A 17,928-nucleotide genomic window follows, 5' to 3' on the forward strand; every position below is an offset into this window, starting at 1 on the left:
TGGAATAAATGGGTGTATTATCTGACTGATGTTCATGTTTAAGTTCAAGTCTGCTTCCACTTCAAGTTGTGTTTTGTAGTTTCTTAAAGTGAAATTAAATGAATCAGTTCAAAGGATGACTGTGGCAGAGTATGTCTACACAGTATCTAAAGTCAATATCATCACAGTTTGAAAAACCATACTAAAAGAAATGTCGAAGGCTGTAGTATGTAACTTTTTAATGCTTGATATCTTCAAAGAACTCTTCAACCAATTGTCTCTGAGTGATAACCTAAACTATTATCAAGACACTGATCCATTCCTTTCTTCAGGCGTGAATCACCATGAAGAATGTAACGCCAGAAACGCAGCTCCTGTACACATCTGTACAGATGTACTCATCAACGATGATGAACCAGACACACAACTCGGACTGTAATTCCCAAGCGGACTTCCAGTTTTACCTCTTCCCTGTTGTCTACACCTTGGTGATGATCCTGGGCCTGCCAGGCAACCTGGGAGCTCTCTGGTTCTTCCTCTTCAAGAGGAAGCAGAAGAACGCCTCAGACGTCTACTTAATCAACCTGGCCGTGGCAGACACCGCGTTCCTGTGTACTCTGCCCTTCCGCATCCACTACCACTGGAAGCACAACGTTTGGAAGTTGGGGAAACTTGCTTGCGTTCTCAGTGGCATTGGCTTTTACGCAAACATCTACGCCAGCATTGTCTTCATGACCTGCATCTGCGTAGACCGCTACGTGGCTACTGTGTACCCGCTCACCTACCTGCGCCTGCGAAACACCCGTTGCACCATGGTTGTGAGTTCCATCGTCTGGCTTGTGTATGCCGTTGCTTTGCTGGTCTTCCTCTTAAGTGGCCATCCGGATAGCGAGGAGGACAAATGCTTTGAGAACTTCAGTCAGGAGGAGTGGGAGAATCGTCTGGGGCCCTACAGCGTACTCTGCTTGGTGTTTGGCTCTCTACTGCCCTCGGTGGTCATCCTGGTGTGCTACCCCCTGGTAGCGCGCCGCATCACCCACATTCGTTCAGGCACAGCAGGCAAAGCTCGCCGCATCATCTACACCATCCTGGCCATCACCTTGATATGCTTCTTGCCTTACCACACAGTGCACCTTCTGCATCTACTGCGCCGCATGCAACACATACAGAACTGCGCCTGGGCAGATGCCATCTATAAGGCCCGGCGCATCACCATGGCGCTGGTGAGCGTCAACAGTTGTCTGGACCCAGTGGTGTACTACTTCAGCACCAACAACTGCAAGTGGAGCATGCCCAGACTTAGATGGCTGCGGCCCAACAGGACGCGAGGCATCTACTACATATCAACCGATCTCTAGGCTGGAAACTTCCTCTTGGCATCCAGCCAGCCACCTCGATGTCTTTCTACTGCTAGGACAAGTTTAAAAGTCAGAAGGTAGTCAAGAACCTATAGTTAGGTGGTGTTGGATGACTCTGGACTCATGCCTGACTCGTGGTAGAGAAAGAGTGAATGGGTAATGGACTGAAGAATGGCTGTTTTCCAGCATTGGTTTCAGGAGCAGGATGTCTCTGTATAGTATTGTTCAGGTTTCCTTATTTACTTCTGACGTGTTCCAAATTACTCTGGGGCAGACTATGTACCCTATGGACTCAAAGGATAATGCTATACATCTCCATTAAGAGAGCCACATTAATGTTTGCTAAAATGGTCTATTTTGTAATTGAAGCATGTTATGTCTTATGACACCTGCTAAACCTAGAAATGTGGAACTGAAAATCTGTGCCATAATGACAATAACATTATCACATCAAGAATTGTCTATCCGTCTCAGACTGGCTTTGTACTCGTTGGCGAGAGCTAAACGTTACAAAGGGATGGAAGTCAGACGTCGAGCTGGCGTTGTTTCTCAAGGACTAGTCAGTAATAACTGAGAAATAATCTTGTGTTGCACTTGCTTGATGTTTGGCTGTGTTAGGAAATTTGTCGACTAGCTACTTTTTAATCATAAACATCCCTACCAATGTTATATATGAAAGAAGGTGAGATAGGCTGTAACCTTATTGGTGTCATCCCTGTCTCACAGAGATTTGTAGTTTTTCCAGATGCCCAAAGTCATCAATCTGTCCTGTCTCAAGCTAGCATCCAAATAAATGAATCTCACGTCAAAAAGTTTGATCAGTCTTCGTCAATCTCACGCCAACAAGACTTGGAGGTTTACAACTCTAAAAACCTAACTCAGCTAGCTTGTATATAAAGCATGTGGCGAACAACATTTTATTAGATTACACATACTCCACATTCAAATGCTTAGAAAACAATGTATGAAAAATGTTGCTTCTTTTTTTTGTTATTCTTTGGTTGTGTTAGTGTTCACCACCGATGTCAAAATAAATAAAACTACGCAGTCATATTTGTGTAAAATCTTGGGATATTACTCTACCTTGTGAGATTTCTCCTTTTTTGACTTCAGCTTGTCTACAAATGTACGTTTATATTTTTCATTCAGGGGTCTTGAAGAGAGATGTGTATTTACGACAGTGGTATAAAAGTGAACTACCCTCTACAACTTAAGGGGGGAGCCCAGTAGCAAAAAATACCAATTCTCGCATTATGAGCTTTAAGATTAGGTCAGTCATGAGAAGACTTCAGAAGACAGATCAATGTCAAAGGTCAGTCAGACCATAACCTGTTCACAGGTCACTCAGACCCTAACTGAGAGGTATCAGCCATCTGAAGTAGCTTTGCATTGTAAAAAATAACTCAGTATTTTCAGTATAAAAGTATTTAATCTGCTCATCCTACAAAAGTCTACAAACAGGGAAAAATAGTAAAGAAATGTGATCACAGTCCAGCAGGAAGTCCTTTCTTCAGCAGTGTTGACAAAAAACTGCCCAGTTCTTCATCCTAAATGTAATGATCAAATATTAGAACTATGAACAATCTTAAAACATAATTTTAATAATACAAAAAACAAACATACACAATAGATCTGTGTTGTTTGTCAAGTATACTCTTGTGTGAACTAATAATAGCTTGAGTAGAGGTGTAATCTGCTATTTACATCTTGTGCAAACTTTCCATTGTGGGCTGCCCCCTAAGAATAAGCCCTCATGTTTCCAAATGGGGCGAAGTGAGAGTGATGCTGTGCAGCACCTCTTGAGTTGTGGTTTTAGAAAACACACCGGGGTGGCAGCCGAGGGGTTTCATCTTTGTTATATGGTGCAAAGACTGCAGTGCTTACACTATGGCTGTAAAGGATGTTCCACTCATATGCAAACTTTCCGGCGCACAGTTACCACTGCTGAAGGCCAGGTGCTTCTACTATAAGCTCTTGTGTTTTAAACTGACGCTCGGCTGAAACATTGAGTATCTGAACATTTGTGATGAAGATGAAGTGGTTAAATAAAAGGCAAATGAGCATGAGTAGGAGCCCGTCTCTGTTCAGAATCAGAATCAGCTTTTGGCCAAGTTAGTTTGCACAAACCAGGAATTTGTCTTGGTGCAGTGGCACTCACTGTGTTTACACATATTACTCAAATATACAACACAACACAAAACAATACAACAGTGCAATGGTCAACAATTTTTCAGATATGAGAGGTCCTGCCTGGGAGTACCTGGTAGCTCCAGGAGAGCAGGATGACCTTAACGTTGGGCTCCTCAGCAGTGGAGGACACTTTGATAACAATGGACTCCACCATGACCGTGCCGTCCGGGAGGTGTTGGATAGCGTAGGCCTTCAGCACGCTGCAGAGGAGGAGGGAACCACACAATTTAATAAAGCTTTAAATGTGAGCTTAATGAAGCTCGCAGGATGAAACTCAGAGTTGGAAATGTTCACTGGACTGAGGTGGAATACTCTGCTAACTGTGGAGAAATGGGGTATTGATGTGGAGGATGATACTCTGCTAACAGTGGAGTCATGATGTGGAGGATGATACTCTGCTAACAGGGGAGTAATCGGGTAATGATGTGGTGGATGATACTCTGCTAACATTGGAGCCATGATGTGGAGGATGATACTCTGCTAACAGTGGAGTAATGGGGTAATGATGTGGAGGATGATACTCTGCTAACAGGGGAGTAATGGGGTTGATGTGGAGGATGATACTCTGCTAACAGTGGAGTCATAATGTGGAGGATGATACTATGCTAACAGTGGAGTAATGGGGTAATGATGTGGAGGATGTGGGACTCTGACCCCTGACCTTTTGAGGTGTGTGAAGATGCGGGTGAGGGTGTCTGCGTCGCTGTGTGGGTCCTGGAGCTGCACGCGGCAGGTGAACCGCAGCTGGTGCTCACTCAGTCCTAGCTCCTTCAGGGCCTGATCTGGAGACACCAGCCTCAAGCTCTACACACACACATAGACAAGCGCACACATGCACGCACACAAACACACACACACACACATAGACAAGCGCACACACGCGCGAGCACACAAACACACACGCACACACACACACACAAACACACACAGACACACAAACACACACACACACACACAGTAAGCTCCAAAGTTTCTGATTTAGTTAAGTTAAGGAGTTTCATTATTGTGTGTTATGGTGCATTTTAATCAAAGGATTAAAAAATAATCATGTCTTACATTGTCTTTCATGATAAGGGTCCCATGCAGGGTGCGAGGCTTTTTAGGATCTGGCAAGGGTCCTGAGATAAATCAAACAGGAAATCACAAGTGAAAAGGATTACTGACAGCCCAAAATGAGTCAAGTCACACATCTACTGGATACAAATTTCTCTACACTTTTAATATAGTGGTAATGCAGAACATTTTCTTTTTTTGACGATAGCTTTTTATGCTACATATTTACTGATCTTGCATTCATTCAAAACTATTTAATTCCAAGGGACTTTGCTACGGTCCAAGACTTGAGTTGAAATTAAATGACATTTTCCATGTTATGGATCAGTCATCTTACTTGCAGGAGCCACAGGCTTTTTTTTGTTAGCTTTGTTCATTTGTCACTCTTGCTCAACAGAACACCGTCCCTCTTTCAGACAGCATAAACTAGGCAGTGTGTCATACCTCCGACGGCCATCTCCCTCTTGAGCAAGTTGAGTGAGATGTCCACTGGGACACTGGGATTGGTCTCCACTGTTGTGGTCTCCCCATTGGCTGGCATGTAACAGCTGACGTCTGTGAATGACAGAGTCAGTGGAACCATGAAGCAATGGAAAGAATTGTGCAATAATTAAATAAAAATGGTGCATAAATCCATGAGGCAAAGTCAATACTTCAGTGATCTAGGCTATACACAAGTTATTTAAGAAGTACACTTTGTAAACCACCCAAAAAGTTATTTAAACAAAATATACACATATTCTAATACAAATCAGGATAACCTGAATGGGACCATCGATCGTGAACTCACTGAATTCTTGTTCAATCTTGTCTTTGAGGAACTCCATCTTCTTGGCCTCTCCGTGCACCAGCAGTATGTTGCGTGGCTCTGCCATACGGATCAGCTGCATGATGCCCTTAGCGTCTGCGTGAGCGCTGAAGGACATGTACTCCACCTGCAGTTTCACCTCCAGCTGGACAGCAGGGAGAGGAAGTCCTTACGAATATCATCTCAAAACAAAATCGCATCTGGGAATGCTCCGTGTCATATTTATGGAGCTGGACTTCATTGACAAAGAACAGCAAACTAAACCCAACAATGTTAAGCGAATGACAAACACAATATTGGTATGATGCAGAATGCTACCACTGCTTACCGTAGCTCTTCCCTCCAACTCCAGTTTTTTCTGGCCATTCAGGATCTTGTGACCAACAGTTCCTTGGACACAATAACCAGGCATGATGACCTAAATAGAGTTTTTAAAATTGTATTATATTTTCTCTGAGAGGAGTCTTAATTTATACAGAGATACAACACCCAATGGGCTCACCATATTCTTCTCACTGCCAGCCCACTTCTTAAAGATCTGTAGAGACTGACCAGCATGCAACATTCCTGGGGTAGCGAATACCACCTGGAAGTCAAAGATAATACGACACCGTTATATCCTATTTAAAGCTATGCAATGTGAGTTCATGCTTCATGATGCATACAATTGTTAGAGCAAAGGTTAAGTGGACTTTGTGTGCCTACCATCGGTCCAGGATTGTCAGCATAGCTACGATCGAAAGGCTTTATATGTTTGAATTCAAACATGTTCCGTTGCACAAAGGTTTTGCGGATCTTTTGATTGGTCCATGTGATGAAGAGTTTGTAGTAATGGTTTGCCTTCTCTGTTAGGCCAGTTGAAAAGTAGATTGGAGCCTTGAGGTTCATCCTCTCCCTGTAAACAGAAATATACTGTTTCAAAGAATCATCCTTTAGAGGCAATACAGTTTTTCTTGCTGTTCGAGAAGGGGGGGGGGGGGGGGGGGGTGTACAGAGAGGGAGAGAGAAAGAGGTCTATGTTAATACTTACCAAAATGTTTCCAAAAGAATACAGAGTTCCTGGGCTCTTCCGAGAGCAAACACTGGGATAAGGACCTGACAACACAGATACTCAATTAGGACAAAAGACTTTGGCATTTTAAAGAACAGATTACTATTGTTTCTTGCTTTCAGTAGCTTCTGTTTGTCACCTTTCCTCCCCTCTCAACAGCATCATGAACTTTCTTCAAGAAGTCCCTCTCTCTGCAACGCTTTGAGTCACGGATGGTGGTGGCATATGTGGATTCCGTAATCAAAATATCTGGACGACACTTGTCAATCCAGGCAGCCCTTCAGAAAAAGACACCGTCAGCATTAGGGGTTGGGAGAAAAACAGCAAATGGAAGTGTGTATTTTTTTATTCCAGCCATGAAATCAAAAATGATCCTTACCCCAAATGCCTGTCAGGAGTCATATTGTAATCACCCTGAAGTCAAAGAAATTACAAATATTTCGGTTAAAAACATAGGCACTGCTTCATTTCTTTCTGTAGACACTGCATAATTAGTCACATCAAATTTGATCTGTACCCACCGTATACACCACTGACTCAGCTCCAACTTTGATTTGGACCATGGCTGCCCCCAGCACATGGCCTGCATAGTAAGCCTTGATCTCTAGTTCATCATCCACCTTCGCAAATAAGAAGAGAATATTATGTTCAATGTATTGCATAAAGCATTCTCGACAACACAGTATCTCTCATACATCTCTCATACAAGACTAAAATAGTTTTATATTCACTTTTTTTTATGTTACTACAATTTATATAAGCAATAATTACTTAGAGACCATTAGACCATTGTGAACATTTTGATACGCAACACATTCCTAGTTTTTTCTAACACAACAACACCACAGACCAAAGTGGCAGTTACCTGGACTGTTTGATGAAGATTTATTGGAACAACTTTCTTCATGCAATCTTTAATCATCTGAGAGGTGAAGAAGTTGGTCTCTCCCCTCTTGTCCACTGTGATCTTCCTGAAGTCCTCCAGCAAGATGGGACATATGGCCTTGGTGGGGTGAGTCATGTAAATGGGACCATCAAAACCCACCATCTCACTCATGTATGGCAAAGCTCCACAGTGATCAAGGTGGAAGTGGCTATATGCATGGTTTGTGGGTATAGGGGACAGAAGAGTATGTGAGCAAGAAAAAAAAAAAAACATAGGCGGTTAAGTTGGTATCTTTGTTGAAGGTATTCAGTATACAGTCCTATTGTAAATCATGAAGATCCATTCAATTAATCCACTCCAGTCAGTAGGTAAATAAGTAAGCAAACCTAATGATGACACAGTCCAAGAACTCGGTCAAACGCCCATTTTGGGTTATGTAGGAAAAGTCTGGAAAACGTCTCTGTGGAAGTAAACATAACCTCTCAGTGACTGCACCGTTTAGAGAGACAACACTGTGAGAAAAAAAACTCCATACACCTCATGAACAAAAAATAAAAAAGTCACTCCTCAATGACTTACGTCATCGTTGTATCCCATGTGCATCCCACAATCGAGCATGATGTGTTTGCCCCCGATAGAGACAAGGATGCAACTACGACCAACATCCTGCCCAGCTCCTAGCAAAGAAAAGACAAGGCAGGTCAATTGTCTTGGGATATTCATGCATTCCTAGACAGATGGTATTTATGTATTTTTTAACAGCTTTCTTACCAAGAGGTGTTACTTTTATTTCTGGCATCCTGCTGTCTTCAGTATAGACAAGGGTACGCAAAAACCAGTTTGAGACTGCGTGCTTTCTACAGACTCAGACATACATGATTTTAGCTAGTTAGCTTACTGGCTAGGAAGGGAAAACCTCCCTCTATTAAATATGATAATGATTTTGGTTGACAAGCAACTAAAGCTTCTTCTTACAACTGAGCTGTTCTAATTTTCTGCTCGGGCCAGATAGCCTACAAAACATCAGAATTGCCAATAACAACAAAACTATCCCCACTGGCTCAACACCACACTGCCGCACTTTGAACGTACAGCGAGCGCAGAAGCATTGGGAAGAATTTCATTGGTTGAACATTTTACGAAGTCAAAGTTTCCAGCCAGTCGTGTCTTCTCCTTGAGAACATGTGATATAAAATTACAATTTCAATTGGTCAGTTCTAATACTGTGTAGTAATGGAACTAACTCTTCCGTATTAAGGGTTTCTATGCTATGATCTTGTGCAATCGGTTTGGGAGTGTACCATATCTATGTAGAAACAGACTAAAAACATTCAGAATTTTTGGGAGAAACTTGATCAATTGAGCAAGGACATTTATTTCAGTGTAAAGAGCTGTTATGTTTCTTGTTTCAAACCAACTATGATCTCATTGCCTCTTAAACAGATCTAGACATTCACTTATCGTTATATCCTGTCACATTTTCTCGAACATCAGTCGGCACATTTCTGAATCCCGAGGACATGGCAAATACTGTAGAGCAGAAGTTCAGTCTAAAGGAAGTACTGGACACTTTTAGTTTATGCCTCTCAGAAAAGAAGGAGGTATACATCGAACACTACGTGGAAGGATGGCGAGGTCTCGTGAGGTAGGTCACCTTAATGTCCAATCCATCGACTGTATAGCGCGTCACAGTAATTTGTTCAATCTCACTAGCTGATTAACATCTGTGGCTGATATTCAAGTTACCCATGTCAATGAATGCGTTGCAGTATTTGGTTTGCCAACCTACAGAGTAAGTCTATAACGTTACATATGTATCCTAGATAACTAAATCGGTATGATTTAAAGATGTCTAATCCTTATAGCCATTGAATTACAAGACTTGATAAGGCACCCTCAGAGTTGGGTTGAGTTGCTCAAAGAACAGTCATAGACAATTTCTGAACTTTCATTTCATTGTTGAGTCAGTCATTCTCTCTTTCACTTTTACTTGAAGGTTCATGAATAGTCTGGGAAGTGTCTTTTCCTTCATCTCCAAGGATGCTGTCAACAAAATTGAAATTCTTGCAAACCTCCTGAAAGGTGAAAATGGGACACACTACATCACCATCCAGTCCATGGTGAAATACGAGCTAGATAATGGACTGGTTGACCTCACTCTACGTGACAAACACCCAGAATCTGGCTGCCGAACCCTCCTAAGGCTGCACCGTGCTCTCCGCTGGCTTGAACTCTTTTTGGAACGTCTGAGGACCAGTAGTGAGGACAGTAAGACCTCAGTGATGTGTTCAGAAGCGTACAATGAGTCCCTGGCTCAGCATCATGGCTGGATCATTCGCAAGGCTTCTGGCATGGCATTCGGTTACCTCCCTGGACGGCCTACATTTTTTGAAGTGTTGAATGTTGGTACACAAGAAGAAGTGGTTGCCATGTTGGGGGAAGCCCTGCCCATCATTTCTGATGTGTACAACATTACAGAGAACGTTTATGCCCAGCATGAGCTTTTGCAATTGCCATAGAGAGAATTTATGAGATGTATTGGGTACAGTTTGTGAGGACAGTTCCTGTCTGCAGTAGACTCACTCTTATTTATCAGTCTGTCTGTATTCCCATCTTGTCTTGGTGAACATGGGGATTAACATGGGTATCCATTAATTATGATGAAGCTGGGCTTTTTAATATAAAGTAATATTGTCTGACTGCATGTAAATATTATATATAAAGGCAGTTGATGTATTTTAACACTAGATACTTTAAATTGTATGTCTGATAACTGTATGATTCAAAAAGGGACAATAATGATGACTTGAGTAAATGTTCTGTTGCACAAAGGTTTTGCGGATCGTTTGAGTGGTTCATGTGATGAAGAGTTTGTAGTAATGGTTTGCCTTCTCTGTTAGGCCAGTTGAAAAGTAGTTTGAGTTTGAGACTGCTTGCTCTCTACAGACATGATTTTAGCTAGTTAGCTTACTGGCTAGGAAGGGAAAACTTCCCTCTATTGAATATGATAATGTTTTTGGTAACAAGCAGCTGGAGCTACTTGTTAACAAAGCTGCTCTGATTATCCGCTGAGGTAGGATTGCATACAAAACATCAGAATTATTAATAACAATAAAACTATCCCTAATGACTTAACATCACACTGCGGCACTTACAGTGTGCGCAGAAGCATTAGGAAGACTTTCTTTGGTTAAACATTTTACGAACATGTGATATAGAAATACATTTTAATTGGTCAGTTCTAATTCTATGTCATAAGGTAGAACTAATCAAGAATGTTCAGAATTGATAGGTGAAAATTCCCTCAAGTTACCTCAGGACTCCGAGTTGCATATAAGTATATTGATTAGACAACTACAACAAGCTCGTTGGGCTCACCCACGTCCTGGCAGGTCAGAGAGAAGCACAGGCCCTCTCTTAGAGAGAGAGAGGGGGAGCCCGGGCTTACTCGCAGCCTGCAGCAGACGAGAGTGAAGCCATATTAAACACACCGCACAAAGTTGATATAGATAGAAGTTTAGCGTTCTCTGGTGCCAAAACTATTTGTAAGCAGGGATTGCCACGTGGTGGGTCTCTGACGTCTCAGGCTCCCTGTCTTGCAAGGATGGCAGTTCTGCACAAGGTCGGAAGAAGCATAGTTCGACTCTTCTCATCACCTCTGGTCTAAACATGCTCTTGCACATGTGCAGACTAAATGGCACCTAATATTCTAAGTTACACACACACAGAAGCCATGTTCCTGCTTACATAAGCACATGATTCATACAAGGAATAAATAAATACAAGGTTCTTGATTAATATATTCTTAAGTCATTAACAGTGTTTCGAAATTATCTCCATCAAGAATGTTTTTGGTCTGTTTCCTTAAAGAACTGGTGGAACCAGTTTACCTGGAGGTTGGGAGTATACCAACTTGTGTTCGAGAAAAGCTGACAACAGAATATCTGGTACCACTGGTTTGACTTGTGCCATTGGTTTTCAGTGTAAAGAGGTTTTTTTTAAGCAAACAATTATTTATTTGCCTCTTTGATATGAATTTGAAATTGACAGAATTTGATATTCACTTAATGTTATATCCCGTCAGCATGTCGTGTATCCCAAGGACATGGCAAATTCTGTAGAAGACCAGGCGTTCAGTCTAAAGGAGGCACTGGACACTAAGTTTATGCCTCTCAGAAAATAAGGAGGTATACATTGAACACTATTTGGAAGGATGTAGAGGTATCGTGAGGTAGGTGACCTTAGGTGAGCCTCTATATACAGTCATTGGTTCAATCTCACTAGCTGATTATCATCTGAAGTGGCTGGTGTTTGATATTCAAGTAACCCTTGTCAATGCAGCGTAGTATTACGTTTGCGAACCTACAAAATACGTGTATAACGTTACATTTTTTATCAGAGATGACTAAATCGATAAGATGTTTAATCCTTATAGCCACTGTAATACCTTGAAAAGGCACCCTCAAAGTTGCCACTGTGAATGAACAGTCATAGACCATTTCTGAACTTTCATTTCATTGTTGAGTCGGTCATTCTCTCTTTCACTTTTGTCTAAGGGTTCATGAATAGTCTGGGAAGTGTCCCTGTCTTTGACTTTGTCTCCAAGAATGCTGTCAACAAAATTGAAATGTTTTCAAACCTTCTCAATGGTGATACATGGGCATACATTAATTATTAAGATGGGCTTTTTAATATAAGTAAAATTGTCTGACTGCACGTAAACATTGAATATAAAGTCAGTTGGTGACTACAGACCAGTTATATTGAAGTTATATTATCCGGTCCCCTGACTCCATCAAACTGACCACCAGCAGCCTAGGCAATCTGTCTACTCTGGTGAAGCCCCAAGTCCTTGGTGTAATATTCGATTCTGCTTTTAAATTCGACAAACAGGTAAAATCAGTAGTCAAAGCCAGCTTCTACCAGCACCATTGTCAAAATCAAGTCTTTCCTGTCACCCAAAGATAATGAGAAGGTCATCCACGCCTTCATATCCTTCCGGCTAGACTACTGCAATTCCTTTTATACAGGAATTAGCCATCTGTCCCTGACCCGCCTACAGCTAGTACAAAACGCAGCTGCAAGGCTCCTGACCGGTACCCGGAAAAGAGACCATATTACCCCTAACCTTGCCTCTCTCCATTGGCTTCCAGTGCGGTTAAGGGTTGATTTTAAGGTGCTTCTGTTTGTTTCTAAAGCCCTGAATGGGCAGGCCCCTTCTTCTATCACAGACCTCTTAACCCCTTATTCCACTCAGCCCCCTCAGTCGTCAAATTTAGGGATCCTGGCAGTCCCCCAATCTAAGCAAAATCCAGGGGTGACAGCGCTTTTGCTGTTGCAGCCCCTAGACTGTGGAACAGCATCCCCTCTCTATAAGATCAGCCCCCTATAATGACACCTTCAAGTCCAGGCTCAAAACCTACTTTTATTCCTTAGCTTTTGGATATCATCATTTGTATATTGGCCTTCTGTTAGAGGTGTTCTTTTGATGTGTATATAGATGCTTAGTTGAGTGTGTTGCTCCTGTTTTTCTATTCTATTTTTTACTAAATTATTTGTATGAATTGTTTTGTGATCTTATTGTTTTGTTTCTATTTGTTTTGATATTTCATTTTATTGTGATTGACTTGTAAAGCACTTTGGTCAGCGTGAGCTGTTTTTAAATGTGCTATATAAATAAATATGACTTGACTTGACCAAATGTCTTTCTAGATTCTTTAAATTGTATGTCTGAACCTGTATGATTCAAAAAGGGACAATAATGTTTGAGGACTAGTAAATCTTTGTTAAAGCGTTTTAGCGTTGTTTTTTTTTTTTTTTTTTTTTTTTACAATAATGCTTCTTTGTTATGGGTGTGCATAATCACGGGTGAATTCAATGATTGTGAACTCTATGGTATTTAATAAGCCTCCAGTCTAAATAAATTGGTGAATTTCTTGATTTTGTTTTGTTTACTTGCCGCAAGGATGTGAAGGGGCCTTTCATAAAAATGTTTGTGTGCAGGTGCTTATTCTTATTCTGATCGAGTAACGTATTACATGTTCAATGTCTCCATTTTTATGATTCACTATCCATCAGGAAAGTTGTTTTGTGCTGACGTTCAGGAGAGGTTGTCATAGCAGCCCAAATGCGTTGGTAACTGAAGTGACGTTTAAGTTCTGCTAGCTCTTAAAATCTGAAGAAATAGAAAACAAAGGTATGGTCCCTTTGTTTAATTTATTGCTATACATTTTGTTTCATCTATTATATAACTTAATGTATTATTTTTTCTAAGACAAGCAAGCGGTCTAGCTAAATGGTTTCTGCATGTTTGCGTTACTGTATCTACCTGGCGATATCTGACTAGCAGGCGTTGCCAACAGCTAGCAAGGAAGTTTCTTTCTATTTAGTAAAGTGAACTGCTAGCAGCTGTCTGTGTATGGGACGTAGCTAGCGGAGATATTTATGAGATTACGTTATGTTCTTAGCTCTCTTACCTACATTGCCATTCATAGTAGCTCCAGTCTGTGAATAGTTTGTCTTTAATGTTACGACATTGCATTACTAGCTGGTGGTGTGTTGTCCAAGCATGATCAATAACGCTAGCTAGCTATCTAGCTGCCATTGTAAACAGACATACGACATTTACTGTATAGCAAGCGAAGCTAGTTTTGCTGCAAGTTTGCGTTTATTTCTTGCAGTGTTTAAATGCATCTCATTTGCACTGTAAATACAAAAGACCCGAGGTAAAATAAATCAGAATTCACACGAACAGCAATATTACAGTAGTCACCTTTTAATTTTAATAAAAACTAGTTTGATAACTGGACCGATTAACTGTCAGTGCAACAAGCACCCAATTGTTGAGCAGTCACTCATAATTTTAAAACCCACTTACTGGCAGATAGCAGTTGGCATAGCCTAGTACATTATTGTTAAACATATCTGTAGAGTAAATCAGTCGAACAAAGTTAAAGGCACCCTTTGCAACTTTCGAGGCTTAAAAATAAACATTCAATTTCTAGTCTTTTTTACACGTAGTAAGTTTCAATAACTCCATACCATTACATATCGACATTCAAGGAGCAAAAATGAGACGTCGTTGTGTGGTGAGAACTGATAGAAAATCGATAACAACAACAATCGCCGCCATTTTCTTTATTTATTGGTGCCCCCCCCCCCCCCCCCACAATAAATAAAGCAGGATTCCAGTCAATGGAAAAATGGCCTCTCCCCACCGGCGATTGTTGTTGTTTACGATTCCCTATCAGTTCTCACCACACAACGACGTCTCATCTTTGCTCCTTGAATGTCGATATGTAATGGTATGGAGTTATTGAAACTTACTACGTGTAAAAAAGACTAGAAATTGAATGTTTATTTTTCATTGAATGTTTATATAAAGTTGCACTGGGTGCCTTTAACTGTCATGCCATGCCAGTGAACTTTTGTTAAAGAATCAATCAGCTCTGAAATACATTTGTAACTCTAGAGATGATCATTTGAAAAGCCTACCATTTCTTTTTTCATGTCTTATCAGTCTGAACTGTTGTTCTCAACAGAACTTCATCGTATGCTTAGTGATTAAGGTTAACAAACCCAAAATGGCTTTTTCAGTTGTGCTGTAATCAGTCGTCCTCTACGTGGTTACTCTGTTTTTTTTTTAGCAGGAAACATGCATGTCTCAAGGCCAAAGTCCTCTAAAGGTCGCACCAGAAACAAACTGGCTCTTTCCCAAAATGCAGACTCCACAGGCTTCCATCCCTCACCTCTGACCCCGCGACCCCCCTTGCGTGATCGCTGTATGCGTCCACGGGGCTTCCTTGTCAAGCAGAGCAGCCTGAGGAGCACCAATGAGATCCCAGAGTTGGTGGAGGCCATATCAGCCCCGATGCTGACCTTTAACAAATACAGGGTCCTGCCCTCCATTGAGAAAAAGTCTGAACGGGAGCAGAGCCTAATGGGCATGGAGGAGAAGACCTCCAAGCTCAGTCTGTCGGACAACCTCCTGCTCCAGTCGCGGCTCCTTCAGCGCGAACAGCACCTCTCCTCCATCCAGACGTGTGCCATGTCCAAGAGCAACTCTGAGATGGGGGCCGTGTCTGAGGTCCTGTGTAGGCCAGTCTCCCCTTTAGCCTACCTCGAGTCACCTGAATACCCAACAGTGGAGATGCCCCTCCACAATCAGGGCAGCTTAGTGCTAGCCATCCGAACTCCGTGCGGGAGCAGGATCGAGCATCATTTCAACCCCGATAACACCCTGCAATCTGTCATTGCTGCTGCAGAGGCCAGACAAGGGAGACAGTACAGACACAGCCTAGTTGAAACTATGGACATGCCCCGTAGAACCTTCACAGATCTTAACATGACTCTAGCTCAGTGTGGCATTCTCAACAGGTCGGTGCTATGCATTTCACTTGAGGATTTGGGGGATAATTGATTATTTTATTTTTTGAAAACTTTCTGAAGCCATAGACATTATTTTTGTATTATGTTTTGAGAGAAATTGTACATTTAATATAAAATGATTTAATGAATGATATGGTTATATTACATGATGATCTGTGCCTACACTTAGTCTTTGGTTAGAACTAATCCTTAACTCTAGCTCAGTCATCTAAAATTCACCTGTTTTTGCTAAAGCACTTTGAGCCTTTTTTTAAACACATTATGGATCTATTATGTCATAATTAGAAATTACACCATTGTACACTTTCATTAGTTCATCATTAAACATGATGTATCGACCATTCAGTTTGTTAAGATTATTTCGTTTATGAAGAGGGAGGTAATTATTATTATTATTATTTTGACAAGGAGTATCACCATTTCGTTTTTTATTTAAACGATAATGGACATCTTAGACACAAAACTTTAGAGTTAAACCCTGTGTGTGAAGTCCTCAGACATTTCATTCCAACTACAATGGATGGGACTATGGAAAAGTCAAGATGAATAGCACATGTCAACATAGTGTAGGGATTACTAAAATACCAAAATGAAACAAATTAAGTTATGGTAAAAATGATGGTGATATTATTGATATTATTATTTTGACAAGGAGTATCACCATTTCGTTTTTTATTTAAACGATAATGGACATCTTAGACACAAAACTTTAGAGTTAAACCCTGTGTGTGAAGTCCTCAGACATTTCATTCCAACTACAATGGATGGGACTATGGAAAAGTCAAGATGAATAGCACATGTCAACATAGTGTAGGGATTACTAAAATACCAAAATGAAACAAATTAAGTTATGGTAAAAATGATGGTGATATTATTGATATTAACATTGAATTCAAACTCAATACACGGTTTGATAACAAAACAAATGCATTTTAAAGAGAGAAGCCTATAATGATGTGCTTTTAATCATTCTTTATTACAATAATGATAACAAAATTAGCATAACACCATAAATCCAGCCATGGAAGACATTTTAGGAGCTGTGATTTGATGGTTTAATTATTATAATGTATGTATTGCTACATTTTTGAGCATTGCAGTTCAATTGCATTTGCAGCATCTTCAAAACAGTGTATGCATTTTCAATCCAAACATAATATGCATATTAACTGCAGTACAAAAAGTCAAAATGGATTTTAAGGAGTTCTTTTTTCTCTTCAAAGATACAATTGTTTCTTCAAAAAGAAATCTCAGAAAATCTAATCTTTCCTAACAATTTAGGTACATCTGAATAATAACAATACTATTTTTACTTGGTAAAAGTGCCTGACTTCCTGTCTATGAACAGAATATGCTAGCCAATATTGCAAGGAACATAAATTCACAGTCCTAACAGAACTCAAAACACGTCAAACATTTGGTCATTGAACAAGACTGAACATAACGAAGTTATTGTTTCCCAGATTAGCCATGTAATCTTTTCTTCCCTCACCCCGCCAACCCCCCCGCCCCCCCCCCACCACCCAAACCCATATCCCGCTTCGAAATATGAGACCTGCATAACACTTTCCAAATTATGGTTCAAGAGTTCCTTGAAGTATTTCAATCATAAATTATGCCAGAAACAATGTTTACTGTTAGAAAAAAAAAACAATGTCACACTCTTAAAGGAATGTACATATTTTAGATACTGTGCCTCTAAGCCACACCATCATTAATCAGGCAAACAGCAAATAGATGATGAGGTTAGTATGGAATACTTCTATTTGAGTTTGACTTAATACCACTGGTCTGTTGAAGGTACTCACATTTGATTAAGCGTTGTGAGATTATTTCAACATCCTGAAAAAATAAACTTTAAATTAGGCACAGTTTCATTTTCACTCTGTCTGGTTAGAGTGCTTCAGGTTGTCCCACAGGATTACCATTTTACAAACAAGGTAACATACCCACAAAGTGCAAAACAATACAAATAACACTAAACACGTTATTCCAGCAATGTAAATGTTGCCTTCATCATAATGGCTACATATACCTGCTCCCCAGGAGTCTGCCAGACTAGTTTTTGTAAGCGCAGGATCAGCATCTGTAGTCTATAAAAAAACACTTTCAAAGCAAATTAAAACACGAGGAGGGGGGGGGGGGGGGGGGAAGCAGAGAACCAGAACTCTGACACCATTCCAAAACATCCCAAACTGAACTATTTGGCATTATA

The 17,928-nt window shown here is 40.7% G+C and overlaps 4 protein-coding genes across 4 annotated transcripts; 3 read left to right on the forward strand and 1 right to left on the reverse strand.

The window, feature by feature from the left end:
* Positions 1–323: 323 nt before the first annotated feature.
* Positions 324–1,337, forward strand: LOC308377018 (lysophosphatidic acid receptor 6; the record flags this gene model as incomplete). The annotated part of the gene is made up of 1 exon (XM_080853552.1): positions 324–1,337. One exon carries the CDS (start codon positions 324–326, stop codon positions 1,335–1,337), a length of 1,014 nt encoding a protein of 337 aa, XP_080709678.1.
* A 1,410-nt stretch (positions 1,338–2,747) lies between these two features.
* ints11 (integrator complex subunit 11) lies at positions 2,748–8,395 on the reverse strand. Its single transcript, XM_080854348.1, has 17 exons — positions 8,097–8,395; positions 7,905–8,002; positions 7,712–7,785; positions 7,305–7,533; positions 6,961–7,059; positions 6,819–6,853; positions 6,579–6,717; positions 6,419–6,483; positions 6,094–6,283; positions 5,891–5,974; positions 5,717–5,806; positions 5,371–5,533; positions 5,025–5,135; positions 4,584–4,645; positions 4,189–4,331; positions 3,598–3,727; positions 2,748–2,884 (listed from the first exon to the last, which is right to left on the reverse strand). The coding sequence occupies exons 1-17, from the start codon at positions 8,122–8,124 to the stop codon at positions 2,822–2,824; spliced, it is 1,803 nt and encodes a 600-aa protein (XP_080710474.1). The 5' UTR covers positions 8,125–8,395; the 3' UTR covers positions 2,748–2,821.
* Positions 8,396–8,716: 321 nt separating this feature from the next.
* Positions 8,717–9,844, forward strand: cptp (ceramide-1-phosphate transfer protein; the record flags this gene model as incomplete). The annotated part of the gene is made up of 2 exons (XM_080854652.1): positions 8,717–8,970; positions 9,322–9,844. Exons 1-2 carry the CDS (start codon positions 8,846–8,848, stop codon positions 9,842–9,844), a joined length of 648 nt encoding a protein of 215 aa, XP_080710778.1. The 5' UTR covers positions 8,717–8,845.
* Positions 9,845–14,979: 5,135 nt separating this feature from the next.
* Positions 14,980–15,744, forward strand: ubxn10 (UBX domain protein 10; the record flags this gene model as incomplete). The annotated part of the gene is made up of 1 exon (XM_080854571.1): positions 14,980–15,744. The coding sequence occupies one exon, from the start codon at positions 14,980–14,982 to the stop codon at positions 15,742–15,744; it is 765 nt and encodes a 254-aa protein (XP_080710697.1).
* Between the last annotated feature and the right edge of the window lie 2,184 nt (positions 15,745–17,928).

Source organism: Sprattus sprattus, assembly GCF_963457725.1.
Source record: "Sprattus sprattus genome assembly, chromosome: 16".
Lineage (NCBI taxonomy): Eukaryota > Metazoa > Chordata > Actinopteri > Clupeiformes > Clupeidae > Sprattus > Sprattus sprattus.